The 19,632-nt window shown below is 26.9% G+C and overlaps 1 protein-coding gene across 14 annotated transcripts in view; it reads right to left on the bottom strand.

Annotated features, from left to right (window-relative positions):
- The window catches only part of LOC145261115 (uncharacterized), a 535,668-nt gene that overhangs the window by 251,950 nt on the left and 264,086 nt on the right, over positions 1 to 19,632 (bottom strand). For 6 of the 14 annotated variants that reach the window (XM_080119344.1, XM_080119346.1, XM_080119353.1 and 3 more), the window contains exons 2-3: positions 5,887 to 5,948; positions 2,085 to 2,218 (exon numbers count right to left, since the gene is read on the bottom strand). In XM_080119344.1, the coding sequence (XP_079975470.1) occupies positions 2,085 to 2,218; positions 5,887 to 5,948 (196 nt within the window). Of the gene's footprint in view, positions 1 to 2,084; positions 2,219 to 5,886; positions 5,949 to 17,641; positions 17,936 to 19,632 lie in introns of those variants that run through there. The other 8 variants (XM_080119351.1, XM_080119350.1, XM_080119343.1 and 5 more) reach the window with 4 other exon arrangements.

The following is a 19,632-nucleotide window of genomic DNA, read 5'->3' as shown; positions in this document are numbered from 1 at the left end:
AAAAAGTGCTGAACGATATGAAATGATGTTACATATTCGAGTGAGAGAACAAAGAGTTCTAATCAGTTCTCTACAGGAAGTCAAGCTGTGCAGACGACATTCAGTAATGAGGATAATCTAAGCAACTGTTACCTTGAGACTGTATATCATCGCCCATTATAATAATTAATTTATGTAGTCTCTCTCCATAAGCTCTCTCCAAATGAAACCTTGAAACTCAGCAAAGTCTGTGTTGTTCATAACTGAGAAGTTTATTTCACCTAAGTTAAAAGGTGATCAAGGCCCACACATAAAAAGATAAGAAGCAGAACGAATGAAAAAAAGCTAACACGTGTAACCTCACCACACATACACACATTCTTGATCACTTTCTATTTCTATGGATTCTATAAAATTCTGTGAATTGTATCTTTTTCATTTATTTATCAAATATTTACTGGCTTTAACTAAGATTGTCTATTCCATGATGAACTTAATATTTTTCTTTAACTACTCAGGTAGATTTATTTAATCAAACAATCTACAACCTTTCTTAATAGCTATCATATGGTTATTATATATATATATATATATATATATATATATATATATATATATATATGAACAGCTGCTAGTCAAATCAATATATGATTATGATTTATCTCCTTCGACAACATCACACTTTATACTTTTGGCCCATCGCTCACCATTAAATGGGCATTTATCATTTCGCATTTTTTTGCATTCTAAATTTTTCAAATCGTCGATAATATTGTTTAATACTTATAATTTTGCTACAACAGTATCTGTTAAATGCATTATTATTGCTTGTCTTCATTAAAAATAAATTTATTAATAGTTTTGAAAATTGATTTTAAAATCAACAGTAGGTTCTCTACAGTGCAATGTAGATTACAATGTATTGCAGACTAAATCACGGCTTTCTCCCAGCTCATCAACGATGGGCCTCCAACTAGAGCAGGCAATAAATTGATTTGATTAAAAAATGGGTGATTTCACAAATTACGATGACAATAAAAATATGGGAGTGTGAAACATTCATTGGTCATCATTCAATCCAGTACAATCTTGTCTTTTCTTGCTAGTATATATATACACACACACACACACTGTACTTTGGGGTAATTGCGCCAACTAGCTAAAAGTGCTCTTTTAGCAACCACACATATAAAGAGCATTTTTTTTTTTAGTTGGTGTGATTACCCCCGGATTTGGCGCAATTACCCCAAAGTACGCTATATATATATATATATATATATACACACGCACAAGTAGATTATTCTGATATTTCATGTATGCTTTTAGAGATAGCATAAAACAATGTTTATTTTTATATAAATTTTTATTATAATAATCAATACTTCAAATACTCTCTAGAGCATTCTTTATTGGGAATGAATAGTGTGGTGAAAAAGCTGCATATGTGTGAAATATTACTAGGCAAAAACTTTGACGACCATAGGTTTTGTTTTTTGAAGGGAGGAACACAAGCTAAGTATTGTTTTAATATATTTAGAGACTGTTATTTCTTTTAAAGTGTGCGTTATTTAGTCATTTATGATTGGAAAGTTTTGGAGTCATTGGTTTCTTATATGTACGTGGAACATTCTTATATTTTTTCATAATTTTAGTATATGATTTATGTTAACAGATCTAATTCATAATAATATTTACAATTAGCAACAGTCAAATATTTTATTAATTTAGTACTTGTATACATATTTATATAATGAATATATATGAAATAAAGAGATATGACTAAAGTATTTTAATATATTATATATTTTCCGCAATCACATATTTTATTTACAGTAAATATAAGATTTATTGGAACAGTGTGTGAGAGATTTACTGAACAAGATTTTGAAGAAAAATATCATATGGTTTTGTTCATCTCTTTCACCATTCCAATCATTTTCTCATGGCTTACAGCCTTATTAAATACCTATATACTACTGACTCAAGAACTCTCATATATTCTTTCAACCTGGTCAGACTATCAAAGTCAGCTGTTTTGCTCACATTTCCTATACTTTCCAGATCTTCCTGAGGTCACCAGAACCAAGGCAGTCTTTAATACTCACAATAACCATCGTATATCATTCTCATATCATGTCTCTCCATGCAACGCACATCCTCAACCCACACTGGCCACGTTTCCAATCCATGCATCATCACATTGCATAGCACATGCCTGACAGACTCTTCCCTTGCTCTGCTGGTTAGTAGTGACATAAAGTATAAACAAATATAAAACATGCATAAATATATAAAATCATTATATATACAAGAATATAAATATATAAAATCATTATATATACAAGAATATAAATATATAAAATCATTATATATACAAGAATATAAATATATAAAATCATTATATATACAAGAGTATAAATATATAAAATCATTATATATACAAGAATATAAATATATAAAATCATTATATATACAAGAATATAAATATATAAAATCATTATATATACAAGAGTATAAATATATAAAATCATTATATATACAAGAATATAAATATATAAAATAATAATATATACAAGAGTATAAATATATAAAATCATATGAAATTACATTAACATTAATATATAAAGAATATAAATTTATAAAAGATTATAACAATATAAAAATTGAAAAAATAAATTGAATATATATATAGAATATATGAAAAAAAATAAATGTAACATAAAAACATACATACACTGACATATATATATATATATATATATATATATATATATATATATATATATATATATATATATATATATATACTAGTGTTGTGATGATTAATTGGGATCAGACCTTTTGGCGCATCGGAATAAATATCAGAAAAACTTTAGCCTTATTTCTGATTCCAAAAATAATTTTTATTTTACTGACAATAAAAAAATAAAACAAACATTTATTAGAAGTTTACTTAAACATAATACCAAGGGCCACAGGGCTGCAAATTAAGAATCCCATTCCTAGATTTAATACCAACTTATTAAGTCAAATTTATTTTTGTTTCCTTTTTTTGGTAAATATTTTAGAGCTCACTTAAGCCTCTTATGAAATGTTGTGAAATATATTATATGTTGGATAACCTGTTTTTTTTTTGTTTTTTTTACTGTGGATTGATTTTATTTCAGAATGGTGTGTTTGAATAGAAATTATGAAAGTCAAACTTCTGTTCAAGAATATCCAGTTTTATTAATAAAAAGGGTGGTAAACCTATGAAGCAGGCCATAGCAATACATAGGGTTTTACAAACTAGGTGGGAAGAGCATGCTCTCTTTTTTTTTTTCAGGAACTAAAGAACAGAGACTTCTTTTTTTATCTAGTTTGAGCATGAAAGAGTGCAGCCCCATTTTTTACTAAATGAGTATATAGAAATGAGAGAACGCAATGGAATTTCATTCCATATTAATAAACAACTTTATTTTTTATCTTTGTTAGTAGCGTTAGTAGAAGAGAGAAACGAGTTAGTAGGTTGAAGTTTTCTTGTGTGAAGATAGATTTAATATATTGCCGGTTGGTTCTGTTTACTCGTGTTTATAGGTAGTAGCCGTCGGTACGAAGGAAGCCAGTTAAAGCAGAAAGAAAGAGCAAAGACTTCAGTGTGTTTACGTATGTAGGAGCATGCATCCGATAGTAGAGACAGGGCAAAGGGTTAGTGTCTCGTGGTAAGAAAAAGTGTGTGTGTGTGTATAGGTGTATGTTCTTTAGCATCACAAAGAATGTTCGTTAAGGTATCGCACGTGGAAAAAAATGAGAGTTTGAAAGGTCGACATGTTAGCTTTTTTTTTTTTTTACATGGAGGTCACCACTTATCAAGGCCCAGTCATGTTCTGCCTGGGGCCGAAGCCCCAGGCGATGTGTGCTTCTGGGAAAAGTAGTGAGAAAGAGGGTTGAGAGTTTCAGATTATATATATAGAGAGCTAGCTTGTGATTGGACAAGCCATGGAGAAATTGGATTTCAAATCTCGAACTCGTGAGAAGTAGCTCCTGCCTGTGTTTGTAGCGAATGTCGGTTGCTACAAGTATCAAAATTGTGTGCTATAGTACAATAGTTTCCAGTAATGCTACAATAAAAAAAAGAAAACGACTTTTTTCACTGTTTAGATCAATTTTCTAGTTTGTTAAAATCTTTAGAAATATTTTTGTTAACTCAATTAGCCACAAACTTCTCTTTTGATACAAACTTACAATCCATTTTTTTTAAAACAAATTATCAGAATCAAGAAACAAACTCGACACACCCACTCCAATCCATTTATGCTTTTCTTCTTTTTTATTATTTGAGATTGTGAAATAAAACTATTGAAAACTTTATTTGAATTAATATAGAAATTATAACCTGGAATAACCTAGCTAAATTTAAATGTGCCAACTCTTGCAATATTATCTAAATTGTGTATTTCCTAAAAAAAAGTGCGAACATAGTGAATAAACTTTATCTCTCTTCCAAAGGGAGAAATCTCAATGTTATTCCCTTGAACAAATTTGTATCTAAAACTTTAATTATTGTTTGTAAAGCATTGTTAGAAATAATCTATTTATCTCTGGACTGTTGTAGGAGAAATCACATTAAAAAGTGAAAGAAAATTAATAATTAATGTAATCATCTTTATTTTAAAAAATTTTTCTGCAAGATTAAAAGTATTTCATTTCTGTTTTGTATTCATTGTTAGAAATTTTGTATTTTAAAAGAAAGTTACTCTATATTATTTCTGCATTGAAAATTTATATGAAAATAATTTCATTGGATTCCATGAATTTCTTCAGTTCTTGCTTGGAAATTATCAATTTGATGTCAATTATTTCTTATGCTTATTCTTGAGAGTGTACCTGAATAAAGAAATAATTGCTTTGCAACCGATTCTGACAGGGTGATCATAACCTCAAAAGAAGTGTTGAGAGGACTGAATGGATAAAATATGAAATATAATATTTCTAAAATCATACATAACTATTAATTGTATTTTTGTCAAAAGTCCTAGAAAAGAAAGGACAAAGATATGACAAATTTTGTTTTAATCACTGAAGTACTTGACTGAAAAAATCTGAGGTTGGATGGTCAGAGGAAAACACTGAAAGATGTGAAGCTGTGGGGAAAAGAGATAAAGCCAGCAAGTGATAGACTGATAAACAGACAGATAAGCAATGTTAAGATATGTGAGAGGTTGCATACCAGAGTTAAAGAAAAAGAAAATAGGTTAACTGAGCATCCATTCAAAGATGGAGGGATCCTACATATGAAGTTGATATATTCATCTACGGCACTGCTCTTTCTCTGATAATACATATATAGTTCTCTTTTCTATTAGAGTTGATTTTATCACTGTGTGATGTGAGCTTCACTTTTCTAGGTTTATACCAATCCTCAGAGTCGATTTCTGGGTTTCTGATCTTAATAATAATGTTTGAGGAATTCGGAACTGACTAGCAAGAGCAATTCGACATCACAGAACTTCAGTAAATAGATGATATTCTACTCAATAGCTCTACAAATCTGCTGCGTTGCATCAATACATACAGGAGAATTGCTACAATTGGTATCATAAAGCAGGAATCAATGCGCACCATCGCAATGGTCGCCATGTATTATCACATGATACTATAGTACATGGGAACAAGAATGGTTTATTTGAAAATAATGTTTAGTTTTTAATCAAGTTTTTGAAAGCAGAGAAAGAGCATGGTAAGAAAAAAAGCATTTTTTAAGGGTTGTAAGTTGGAGTAGACTTTCTTCTTAAAGAGAGAGTGTATAGGGTCCACTTCAAATTTGGAGTCAAAGGACATCTGTAGAATAAATGAAGTGGCTAAAAATTTGGATGCGTAAAAAATAAAAACATGAAAATCAATGAAACTTTTCAGTTATTTACTTACAAATCATGGCCAATAAAACAAAGAAGCCCGCAACAGCAAATACAGCCCAGGCAAAAAGATTCCTGAAAAGAAATAAGAAAAATAAAATTTCATTAAAATTAATTAAATTAGCTCATCTACATAATGTACCAAGGCAATTTCTGTTTGTACATTATCAACAATCAACCAATCACCTATTTTTGTAAAGAGATGGAATTGGCAGTTCACTGAAGACGCAATGGACAAAAACAGAATTTTTATATTTCATCTGATGTCATTGATCGATGTAACACTCAAACTAAAATACATCTTCTTCGCCTAGGCTCAAAGTGTAGTACCTGTTCTGCCCTCATTCAGAGGAGGGGTAAAAAGTTAGAAAGAAAATTTGAAAATAAATGTTAAAGTTAATTTTTAACTGTTATTTTGTTGTGAATGCTGAATTGAAAAGTGCTTGATTCAAAGTAAGTGTAACATGCCCCCCCCCCCTGCCATCGTAAATAATGATAATAAATTTTACTTAGTTTAAAACTCTACTGTAGTTTCATGGCTTTACCGAGCCTAACATTAATAATAAATAATGAAAGACTCACAAAAAAAAAAAAAAATTCGTCATGGCTAGTAATATAGAAAGTTAGTAATAGGGTCTTTTGATCACACCTTATTCATAGTGATAATTCAACAATTAACATATTAAAGTAAAGATGCAGAAACAGTGTTAAATTGTTTTGTTATTTTTGTCCTGTGATATTTTTCTGTAACATAATTTAGATTCAAGTATTAATTAGGTCATTTGCACACAACTCCAATTAGCATGATTAGGTTGAATGCTAAAAAATGTAACATCTCTTTAATAGTGTGTATATTTATTTATATTTATAACAAATACATGACAAAAGTCTATATTCCAAATTTCAAGATGTTGACCATCATTTAATTCCTTTAAGTATGTTGACATGCACAATTCTTGACAGCACCTGTTCTAATCGTTGAATGAGTTAAAAGAATGATTTTCAGATCGCCAAATTCACCGTATTGAAGCACACCTAACGAAAACCCGTCTTGCTCCCTTTTTGACGTTATCATAAACAAGCTTTCTTCAACTGACACCAGATTGCAAAGTACACCGTATCGACGCTGAGCCGACAAAAAAGAAGCTTCCCCAACTAAAGAAATGCTGGCTTTTTATATTGTCAAACCCGACCGCGTCTCAATTTGCATAAGACATGTTTTTGTCTCGTGTTGGTCAGGTTTCAAGTTTAAGACTTTTTCTCTTTCTTTTCTTGAGCAAATGACACCTGAATAAAGGGGAGACAAACGTCTCCCTTTCTTCGAGTTGAAAACTTTGGTGGCCTGTAAGCGTCAGAATTAATCTCCCTTTCTATTTCTGGCTGTAAACAAAAGTTAGTCAACATGGGTCACAGTATTTGAAAAATGATCACATTTCACTTATCAGTTTTTGTCGCTTAAAAAAAATTCCACTCAACCGATTTTCCATTTTTTTTATCTCTTAAAGAAATACATGAGTTTTTGATTTAATATATTGTATTTCTTCTTTATGGAGTGATTTTTTAATCTAAAGAAAAAAAACATTGAATGAATCAGAAAAAATGGTTGTAGGTATTCAATCTTTTCAGGATAAAGTTTAAAAAATGTGAGGTTTCACTTAAAAAAAAAAAAATCAACATGTTTTTTTAAAAAAAAAAGGTTTTAAACTATCCAGATAAATTTGCATAAAACTATTCTTTTTTTGTTTTAAATTAAATTATTTTATTTGTTGATCTTTTATCTTCAATTTGTAATATATAAATCTGAGGTGAGAAAATGAATTATTTTCATTTTAATAGACATTTCTAAATGGGGGGGTGAATTTAAAAAAAAAAAAAAACCTGCAAATATTGTAAAAATTGAACCAATATAAAAATGTTGATAGATTTTTAAATTGAAAAAATTGAAACAAATTTAACTTGTAAAATTTAATTCATTTTATTACGCAGAAAAAATGGCTGCATGAGCATGCACAGGCACTTTGTAAACATTATTTCTATTATTTTTCAAAACCTTTAATAGTTTATTTTGGAAGTATATTCCATAAAGAAATTAAACGAACCGCTTTAAAAAGAGAAATTACGAGTTTTGTATATTTTATTTGCAGTTTTGTATTAAGGGTGTCAAAAGTTCCCCAAAAATTCTGACACATCTATCTATTATCTATTATCTATATATCTATAAAAGTGAACGTGTCTGTGTGTGTGTGTGTACATTTCCCTACGCAATAACTCTGTCAATTTTTAGCCTACAGACTCGAAATCTGATATACAGCGTACTGAGATTTGGGAAAATCGATGTGATCGGTTTTCGGCCAGAAATTTGGCTATTAAGGGGTGAAAGTTCAACGATTTGACCTTTGAGAACTCTACCAAACTCCTCCGACAATTTTTGGTCTAAACACTTAAAATTTTAGAAATAGGTTCTTTGGACATGGATATAACTTAACTTAAGTTGAGCCCAAAACAATATATATTAAGGGGTCATAATAGGAGTCAAAGTTAAAAAAAATTGACTTTTATTTTGCTCAGCATACATTTCCAAACACCCGGGCAACGCCGAGAACCCATGCTAGTATATATATAAAAGTGAACACGGTACCCCCATAATAATAATAAAGGGTTGGGTTCGAGACTCCTAACAAACGGTTCCCCAAACACCTGATGAAGGCCGGAGGGCAAAACGGCCGAAACGTTGTGACTATAACAACCAAGATGAGGAAGTCAGTCCGACAATCTCAATAAAAGATCAGTATCATTTTGAAGCTCAACCCTTCAGACGACAAATACCGAAAAATAAAAAAAACACTAATTTCTTCACCCTCAACTGGGCACTTTTCAACAGGGAGGGGTTTGCTTTTTCGCCAATATTTTCGAAAGTCATCCCCTCTTTCCGAGTCTCTAGCTTTAATTTAAACCTACGTCACTTCTAGTTTGACGGTGGTCGTAACAGCAAAGACGTCACGTTTTTTCCCCATTCTTTTCCTCCTTTGTGGTATGGGTTCAAGCCTGCCTCCCTTCTACCACTTTTTTTTTTTTTTTTGCTGAACACACACCTCCAAACACCCAGGCAACGCCGGGCACCCATATTGATTTTTTTTTTTTATATAAACCTAATTAATATATTGAATTTTGTTTCGATAATAACATTTGTTGATTAGACCTAAATTTTATATTCCTATAAAATTTTATTTTATTGATATTTTAATTAAATTTATTCATGCATCAGCTATAATTCTTTTGTTATTCTTAGCATTAATATAGGATTTTCCATTTTTAATGTTTTTTATCGTAATTTGTTTATTATCCATTAAAGGGTGATAATATATTTAAAATTTAAGTGACTTATTTCCCTTTATATAACCTTATTATAGTAAATGTTTTTTTAAAATTTTTATCAGATTAATAAATTATATATTTATATAATTTTATTGTTTATTTTATATTATTTGTTTATTAATTTAATTTGTATTTTTTATTGATTATATTGTTTATTTACATATTAATATTAAAAATATTTCAATATAAATTCATCTATACTTATGAGTTTTATCTATTAATGTACTAAGTTAAATTATAATTTGTAAATCAACGATTAGCTGGTATGTCTATTTGTTTTCCTTCCATAATTTTATTTCCCTTAATCCAGGTTATTGAATTCAACACCGGGATACGGCATTAAAATACAGTATATAATACACATGTATATAATTAAATAACATTATAAATAACACAGTAAAGTGAGGTAAATATCATAACCAGGGGGCTGAAAAAACATTTTATTCAACATCATAACCTGAAAAAAAACAACAAACAAACAAAAAAAAACATTTTATTCCACATCATAACCTGAAAAAAAAACAACAAAAAAAAACATTTTATTCCACATCATAACCTGAGAAAAAAAAAAAAACAAACATTTTATTCCACCTGAAAAAAAAAAAAATTTTTTATTCCACATCATAACCTGAAAAAAAAAAAAAAAATTTTATTCCACATCATAACCTGAAAAAAAAACAATAACAAAAAAAAACATTTTATTCCACATCATAACCTGAAAAAAAAACAACAAAAAAAAAACATTTTATTCCACATCATAACCTGAAAAAAAACAAACATTTAATTCCACATCATAACCTGAAAAAAAAAAAACAAAAAAAAACATTTTATTCCACATCATAACCTGAAAAAAAAAAACAAAACAAACATTTTATTCCACATCATGACCTGAAAAAAAAAAAAAATTTATTCCACATCATAACCTGAAAAAAAACAAGAAAAAAAACATTTTATTCCACATCATAACCTGAAAAAAAAAACAAAAAAAAACATTTTATTCCACATCATAACCTGAAAAAAAAAAATTTTTATTCCACATCATAACCTGAAAAAAACAACAAAAAAAAACATTTTATTCCACATCATAATCTGAAAAAAAACAAAAAAATTTAATTCCACATCATAACCTGAAAAAAAAAAATTAATTCCACATCATAACCTGAAAAAAAAAAATTAAATTCCACATCATAACCTGAAAAAAACAAAAACAAAAAATAACATTTTATTCCACATCATAACCTGAAAAAAAAAAACATTTTATTCCACATCATAACCTGAAAAAAAAACAACAAAAAAACATTTTATTCCACATCATAACCTGAAAAAAAAAAAAAAAAAAAATTTATTCCAGATCATAACCTGAAAAAAAAACAACAACAAAAAAAAACATTTTATTCCACATCATAACCTGAAAAAAAAACAAAAAAATTTAATTCCACATCATAACCTGAAAAAAAAAAAAATTTATTCCACATCATAACCTGAAAAAAAAAACAAAAAAACATTTTATTCCACATCATAACCTGAAAAAAAAAAATTTTTATTCCACATCATAACCTGAAAAAAAAAAAACACACTTTATTCCACATCATAACCTGAAAAAAAAAATTTTTTTATTCCACATCATAACCTGAAAAAAAAAAAAAACAAAAAAAACATTTTATTCCACATCATAACCTGAAAAAAACAAAAACATTTTATTCCACATCATAACCTGAAAAAAAAAACAAAAAAAAACATTTTATTCCACATCATAACCTGAAAAAAAAATTTTAATCCACATCATAACCTGAAAAAAAAAAAACATTTTATTCCACATAACCTAAAAAAAAACAACAAAAAAAACATTTTATTCCACATCATAACCTGAAAAAAAAAAAATTTAATTCCACATCATAACCTGAAAAAAAAACAAAAAACATTTTATTCCACATCATAACCTGAAAAAAAAAAACAAAAAAAACATTTTATTCCACATCATAACCTGAAAAAAAAAAACAAAAAAACAACATTTTATTCCACATCATAACCTGAAAAAAAAAAAATTTAATTCCACATCATAACCTGAAAAAAAAAAAAAAAATTTTATTCCACATCATAACCTGAAAAAAAAACAAACATTTTATTCCACATCATAAGCTGAAAAAAAAAACATTTTATTCCACATCATAACCTGAAAAAAAAAAATTTTATTCCACATCATAACCTGAAAAAAAAAAATTTTATTCCACATCATAACCTGAAAAAAAAAACAAAAAAAACATTTTATTCCACATCATAACCTGAAAAAAAAAAATTAATTCCACATCATAACCTGAAAAAAAAAAAAAAAAAAAAACATTTTATTCCACATCATAACTGAAAAAAAACAAAAAAAACAAAATATTTTATTCCACATCATAACCTGAAAAAAAAAACAAAAAAAACATTTTACTCCACATCATAACCTGAAAAAAACAAACATTTTATTCCACATCATAACCTGAAAAAAAAAAACAAAAAAAAAAATTTTATTCCACATCATAACCTGAAAAAAAACCCCCAAAAAAACATTTTATTCCACATCATAACAAAAAAAAACAATAACAAAAAAAAACATTTTATTCCACATCATAACCTAAAAAAAAAAACAAAAAAAAACATTTTATTCCACATCATAACCTGAAAAAAAAAACAAAAAAAAACATTTTATTCCACATCATAACCTGAAAAAAAAACAACAAAAAAAACATTTTATTCCACATCATAACCTGAAAAAAAAAACAAAAAAAAACATTTTATTCCACATCATAACCTGAAAAAAAAACAAAAAAAAACATTTTATTCCACATCATAACCTAAAAAAAAAAAATTTTATTCCACATCATAACCTGAAAAAAACATTTAATTCCATGTCATAACCTGAAAAAAAAAACAAAATAAACATTTTATTCCACATCATAACCTGAAAAAAAAAAAAATTTAATTCCACATCATAACCTGAAAAAAAAACCCAAAAAAATTTAATTCCACATCATAATCTGAAAAAAAAACAAAAAAAAACATTTTTTCAACATCATAACCTGAAAAAAAAAAATTTTTATTCCACATCATAACCTGAAAAAAAAACAAAAAAAACATTTTATTCCACATCATAACCTGAAAAAAAAAAATTTTATTCCACATCATAACCTGAAAAAAAACAAACATTTTATTCCACATCATAACCTGAAAAAAAAACATTTTATTCCACATCATAACCTGAAAAAAAAAATTTTATTCCACATCATAACCTGAAAAAAAAAAACAAAAAAAACATTTTATTCCACATCATAACCTGAAAAAAAAAACAAAAAAAAAAACATTTTATTCCACATCATAACCTGAAAAAAAAAATTTAATTCCACATCATAACCTGAAAAAACAAAAACAAAAACAAACATTTTATTCCACATCATAACCTGAAAAAAAAAACAAAAAAACATTTTATTCCACATCATAACCTGAAAAAAAACAACAAAAAAAACATTTTATTCCACATCATAACCTGAAAAAAAAAAAATTTAATTCCACATCATAACCTGAAAAAAAAAAAAAAAAAAAATTTAATTCCACATCATAACCTGAAAAAAAAACAAAAAAAAACATTTTATTCCACATCATAACCTGAAAAAAACCAAAAAAAACATTTTATTCCACATCATAACTTGAAAAAAAAAACAAAAAAATTTTATTCCACATCATAACCTGAAAAAAAAACAAAAAAAAATTTAATTCCACATCATAACCTGAAAAAACAAAAACAAAAAAAAACATTTTATTCCACATCATAACCGAAAAAAAAACAAAAAAAACAAAATATTTTATTCCACATCATAACCTGAAAAAAAAAACAAACAAACAAAAACATTTTATTCCACATCATAACCTGAAGAAAAAAAACAAAAAAAACATTTTAATTCCACATCATAACCTGAAAAAAAACAACATTTTATTCCACATCATAACCTGAAAAAAAAAACAAAAAAAACATTTTATTCCACATCATAACCTGAAAAAAAACCCCCAAAAAAACATTTTATTCCACATCATAACAAAAAAAAACAATAACAAAAAAAAACATTTTATTCCACATCATAACCTGAAAAAAACAAAACATTTTATTCCACATCATAACCTGAAAAAAAAAACAAGAAAAAACATTTTATTCCACATCATAACCTGAAAAAAAAAACCCAAAAAAAACATTTTATTCCACATCATAACCGAACCCCCCCCCCCAAAAAAAAACATTATATTCCACATCATAACCTGAAAAAAACAAAACAAACAAAAAAAACATTTTATTCCACATCATAACCTGAAAAAAAAACAAAAAAAAAATTTTATTCCACATCATAACCTGAAAAAAAAAATTTTATTCCACATCATAACCTGAAAAAAAAAATTTTAATCCACATCATAACCTGAAAAAAAAAACATTTTATTCCACATAACCTAAAAACAACAACAAAAAAAAACATTTTATTCCACATCATAACCTGAAAAAAAAAAAAAATTTAATTCCACATCATAACCTGAAAAAAAAAAAAAACATTTTATTCCACATCATAACCGGAAAAAAAAATTTTTATTCCACATCATAACCTGAAAAAAAAAACAACAAAAAAAAAACATTTTATTCCACATCATAACCGAAAAAAAAAAAATTTAATTCCATATCATAACCTGAAAAAAAAAACAAAAAAAAACATTTTATTCCACATCATAACCTGAAAAAAAAAACAAAAAAAACATTTTATTCCACATCATAACCTGAAAAATAAAATTTAATTCCACATCATAACCTGAAAAAAAACAACAAAAAAACATTTTATTCCACATCATAACCTGAAAAAACACAACAAAAAAAACATTTTATTCCACATCATAACCTTAAAAAAAAAAAAAAAAATTGTTATTCCACATCATAACCTGAAAAAAAAACAAAAAAAAACATTTTATCCCACATCATAACCTGAAAAAAAAAAATTTAATTCCACATCATAACCTAAAAAAAAATTGAATTCCACATCATAACCTGAAAAAAAACAACAAAAAAACATTTTATTCCACATCATAACCTGAAAAAAGAAAAACAAAAAAAACATTTTATTCCACATCATAACCTGAAAAAAAACAACAACAAAAAAAAAATTTTATTCCACATCATAACCTGAAAAAAAAAAACAAAAAAAAAAAATTTTACTCAACATCATAACCTGAAAAAAAAAAATGTTATTTCACATCATAATCTGAAAAAAAAAAAACAAAAAAAAACATTTTATTCCACATCATAACCTGAAAAAAAAAAAAATTTAATTCCACATCATAACCTGAAAAAAAAAAAACATTTTATTCCACATCATAACCTGAAAAAAAAAAAACAAAAAAAACATTTAATTCACATCATAACCTGAAAAAAAAAAAAAATTTAATTCCACATCATAACCTGAAAAAAAAAAAAAAATTTATTCCACATCATAATCTGAAAAAAAACAAAAAAAAAACATTTTATTCAACATCATAACCTGAAAATAAAAAAATTTTTATTCCACATCATAACCTGAAAAAAAACAAAACATTTTATTCCACATCATAATCTGAAAAAAAAAACATTTTATTCCACATCATAACCTGAAAAAAAAAACAAAAAAAACATTTTATTCCACATCATAACCTGAAAAAAAAAAATTTTATTCCACATCATAACCTGAAAAAAAAAAAAATTTAATTCCACATCATAACCTGAAAAAAAAAACAAAAAAATTTTATTCCACATCATAACCTAAAAAAAACCATTTTATTCCACATCATAACCTGAAAAAAAAACAAAAAAATTTTATTCCACATCATAACCTAAAAAAAAAAACATTTTATTCCACATCATAACCTGAAAAAAAAAAAAATTTATTCCACATCATAACCTGAAAAAAAAAAAAATTTATTCCACATCCTAACCTGAAAAAAAAACAAAAAACAACAAAAAAAACATTTTATTTCACATCATAACCTGAAAAAAAAAACAAAAAAACATTTTATTCCACATCATAACCGAAAAAAAAAAACAAAAAAAAAAAAAAACATTTTATTCCACATCATAACCTGAAAAAAAAACAAGAAAAAACATTTTATTCCACATCATAACCTGAAAAAAAAACCCAAAAAAAAACATTTTATTCCACATCATAACCGAAAAAAAAACCAAAAAAAAACAAAACATTTTATTCCACATCATAACCTGAAAAAAACAAAACAAACAAAAAAAAACATTTTATTCCACATCATAACCTGAAAAAAACAAAAAAAACATTTTATTCCACATCATAACCTGAAAAAAAAAACCAAACAAACAAACAAAAAAGAACAACGTATACTAGCGTGGCCTTCGTTATAAAGATGGCCGGCCAGCTGAAAAAATGACGTCATCGCCGAGGTCCCAACAAGCAAGATATGTGGAACTCTTAGACTGTCAATAATGAACAGTAATTTTTACAGACAGCGTTACAAAACTTCAAAATTGGATTAAAATAAAGAAAGAACACGATTTATACTGAAACTCATCTAATATTAATAATAAAAAAATAATAAAAAAAAACACAAGTTATTTGTTTAAGTATATTATAAGCAATTGAATATTTCGTTGTATTATAGATTTTAAAGATTAGAATGCGTTCTTTAATTACTTATAAATTACATTTTAAAAAAGTGAAGGAACACGATTTGATTTGAAATAAACTTGAAGTTTATTTAATATAATTAAATGAAAATTATGCATGTAAGATTATGAATATTTGAAGCAGAACACAAGCAAAACATTTGATATGAGTTAAGACAATAAACAAATATTAAAATTAAACTTTTTTTTAAAGCAAAATGAATATTTTTTTAAATCAAAATGAATATTTTTTAATCAAAATGAATATTTTTTAATCAAAATGAACCACAATATTTTTTTCAAAATCAAAAACAATATTTTTAATAAATTCATGAAATATTGCACAGTAAAAAAATTAACCTAAAGAAAAAATCATGTTTCTTATTTAAGATTATTTCACCACATAACAAAAATAACATGCAAAATCATTTTTTTATATCCATATTTTCAGTTTGTTAAAATACGTGGGTTTGTATTACTGTACACATAGATTCGAAAAAGTTGTCAAAAAACAAATATATAACAAATAAATGTTATCAAAGGCAAGATAAGTTACTTTTCTACCAAACTGGATATATTTTTCGTGTTTTTATTCAATGTAACATGTTTATTCAGCTCGAAAAACAGTGTTTACCGATGTATTCGAAAATTCCAGATGGCGTCTGATTCTCTCTTTAACACGGTAAGTTTGGGAAAAGGTGTTATAAATACAAAACCGGATAAAATACTGTTAAAAACTCGCTCAATATATGTTACCGTGACATAGGTTGACATATATTCGGCGGGTTTTTAATAGTATGTTGTATAGTTTTTTATTTATAACACCTTATCCCAAACTTACCGTGTTAAAGAGAGAATCAGACGCCATCTTGAATTTTCGAATACATCGGTAAACACTGTTTTTCGAGCTGAATAAACATGTTACATTGAATAAAAACACGAAAAATATTTGGTAGAAAAGTAACTTATCTTGCCTTTGATAACATTTATTTGTTATATATTTGTTTTTGACAACTTTTTCGAATCTATGTGTACAGTAATACAAACCCAATTACGTTAATGAAATGAATTGTACTTATTTACTATGCCTCCCCACGGGACAGAGTTAGACACCAGGGTCGTTTTTTAACGTGGAGAAAAGGTACAAAAATAAAAATTGTCTCAGTCGTGAACGATTTCTCCTCCACCGAAAGAGAACAAGAAATAGAATGCAGCATCTGGAGAACAGATACTACACTTTGATCTGGTCCCGAAGGCCAAGACTGTTTAAGACCACGAGTGAACGCGCGTTTTTTTTTTTTTTTTTTTAGTTTAGTTTCATTATATATATATATATATATATATATATATATATATATATATATATATATATATATATAAAATAAGTATTTTTAAATTTTATCTTTCTAGCTTTAAAAAAAAGTTTAAAAATTTTATCAGCCGGCATAATTTATTTTTAAATATTGAAAAATTTCAGGAAAATTAATTTTTTGTTAGATTTTTAAACGTGTGTCAACAGCTTAAAAAAATCGTGTTTTAAAGAGTCGATGTTGTCTCGCATTTTCATTAGTTTTGTATGCTGTAAAAAATTTTTTTTTAATATTAGCAATTTATTTGAAGCTTCTTTTGAATGGTAGAACATTTAGGATGATAATATTGAATTAAATTATAGTTAAATCGTGTTAAATACAGGGGTGGGGAGCACGTTAAAACTTACTTTGCTGAATGGAGATGGTGTAAAATCTTTTTTTTTTTTTACTGCATTATAATTCTTTATCTTTCGGAAATGAAAATACTGTCACTTTTTGGTCCTTTACGATAATTTCCTCAGCAAGTTGGAACGATGCACCGTGAAGGCATTTTAATAAAAAAAAGAAATATTACACTGACTTCAAGACGTTACGAATGCCTACCGGTGACTACCGGTGTCACCGGTATGGACTATCCGTGATGACGTCAGCAGATTAAATTATTTTTGCTCACCGGCCATCTTGTCTTTTAAGACGGTCTTGATACTAGGGCCACCGTTTCTTATTTTTTTCATTGTATCTTTAATATATTCAAATTAGATTCCATACTTCATTTATTTTTAATTTACAAACAAATCAATTTCGAACAAATCAATTTAGGTGTGCTTTAACATATTTACCGACTCACATCGAGAATTACTTCATTTAAAAATGTAAACAATGTATTTCTATATGCATCTCTAAAAACCGACGTTCCGGTTTACTGCGTTTCGTATGTTTTCGTTTTGTTTCTGTTCATGTTCCCATTTTCCAGATTGCATTGCGGTTGTAAACATCGTTACCTTATAACTCATGCCAAAATGAATTTCACTATTGACGCTATTTATAGCACAAACAATGTGTTTTCTTTTCTGCATTAGATTATGAGTTGCCTTTACTAATTATCTTCGAATTATACAAAAAATACTTCGATTTAGATCGAAATGGATTTGTACATTGCATTTACTTTGAGAATTTTATTCTTAAATAAAAAATAAATAAGTAAAACAGAAAGGCTCAGTAAAAAAGAAAAAATTGTAAAAATTTATTTTAAAACGGATTTAAGATTTTTTCCAATATTTGTGAATTTGAACGGTTTATTTGAATTCAGCAGACGACCTTTTTGAGCTTTCTCATTGGTTGTTTTGTGTCACGTGATGTAAACAAAAGAAAAACAGAGTTAATCAACAAATTTTATCAGATTGGAAAATATTTCTGAACTGATCGGTTCGGATTTTTTTCTGCTCTCCGGAGAAAATATCGATACCCTTTTAAAATGTTTTCTTCGTTAAAATCTTTCTAGAAATGTAGCGAAGGGCCGAGACAAATTGTTCTCAAATAATTGATTAAATTTCGAATCTAGAATTCTCCGTAAAAAAATTAAACATTTTGACAGAGTCAAAATATTAAGAATTTGTTTTAAAATATTTTGGGAGAAATCCAAAATATTTCAGTGAATTTCGAAATAAGATTCCAGAGGAATTTTATTTTATTTTTCGGATAAAAAATCCGATATATATATTTTGTAGTCTAAAATGACTAAATTGAAAAAAGAGAAATTTATTATTTTTCCCTGAGGGAAATATTTTTCGGACAGAGATCCGATATATATATTTTGAAGTCAGAGTGACTAGATTTAAAAAGAAGAAATATTAATTATTTATCGAAGAGATAAATAATAAATTAAAAAGAATTTAAGAGAATTGAAACAAGGATTGTTTCAGAATATTCTCTAAAAAGAAAGTTACGGAGGTTTTCTTGAGTTCGAAAGGATTTTAATTTTTAAATATAATAAACAAGAATATTAAAAGCTACATTCTCCTATTTAGGCTCTTTTTTTTTCCAGCTATTTCCTTTTCAGATTCATAACCAAATTTTCCCGAGAAAAAGACGCCTCTGAATTTGTTTTTTCATAAAATTGCCGCTGTCTGGCAAGATTTCAAAAGAAGAAGAATAAAAGAAAAAGAAACCAATGAACTTTTTTCTATAGACTTTTTTTTAGAAATTTTAAGAAAAAAAAAGGGTACTGGTCGCGGTAAGAGTTCCCTGCCGAACACCCTCCAAAAACAACGATGTCTCCCGTTTCTCGCGCAGCCGCAAAGGACATGTTTTAGTTGCCATAGTAACAACACTTTTTATCGACATTGTTTTACTGTTTAAAGACAGTACTACACATTTATTAATAATATCTCACTTTTAA

The sequence above is a fragment of the Euprymna scolopes genome, chromosome 37, assembly GCF_053919585.1.
Source record: "Euprymna scolopes isolate OS-2025 chromosome 37, ASM5391958v1, whole genome shotgun sequence".
In the NCBI taxonomy this organism is placed as follows: domain Eukaryota; kingdom Metazoa; phylum Mollusca; class Cephalopoda; order Sepiida; family Sepiolidae; genus Euprymna; species Euprymna scolopes.
Note: the sequence above shows the minus strand (reverse complement) of the source record. Positions and strands in the feature narration are given on the sequence as shown.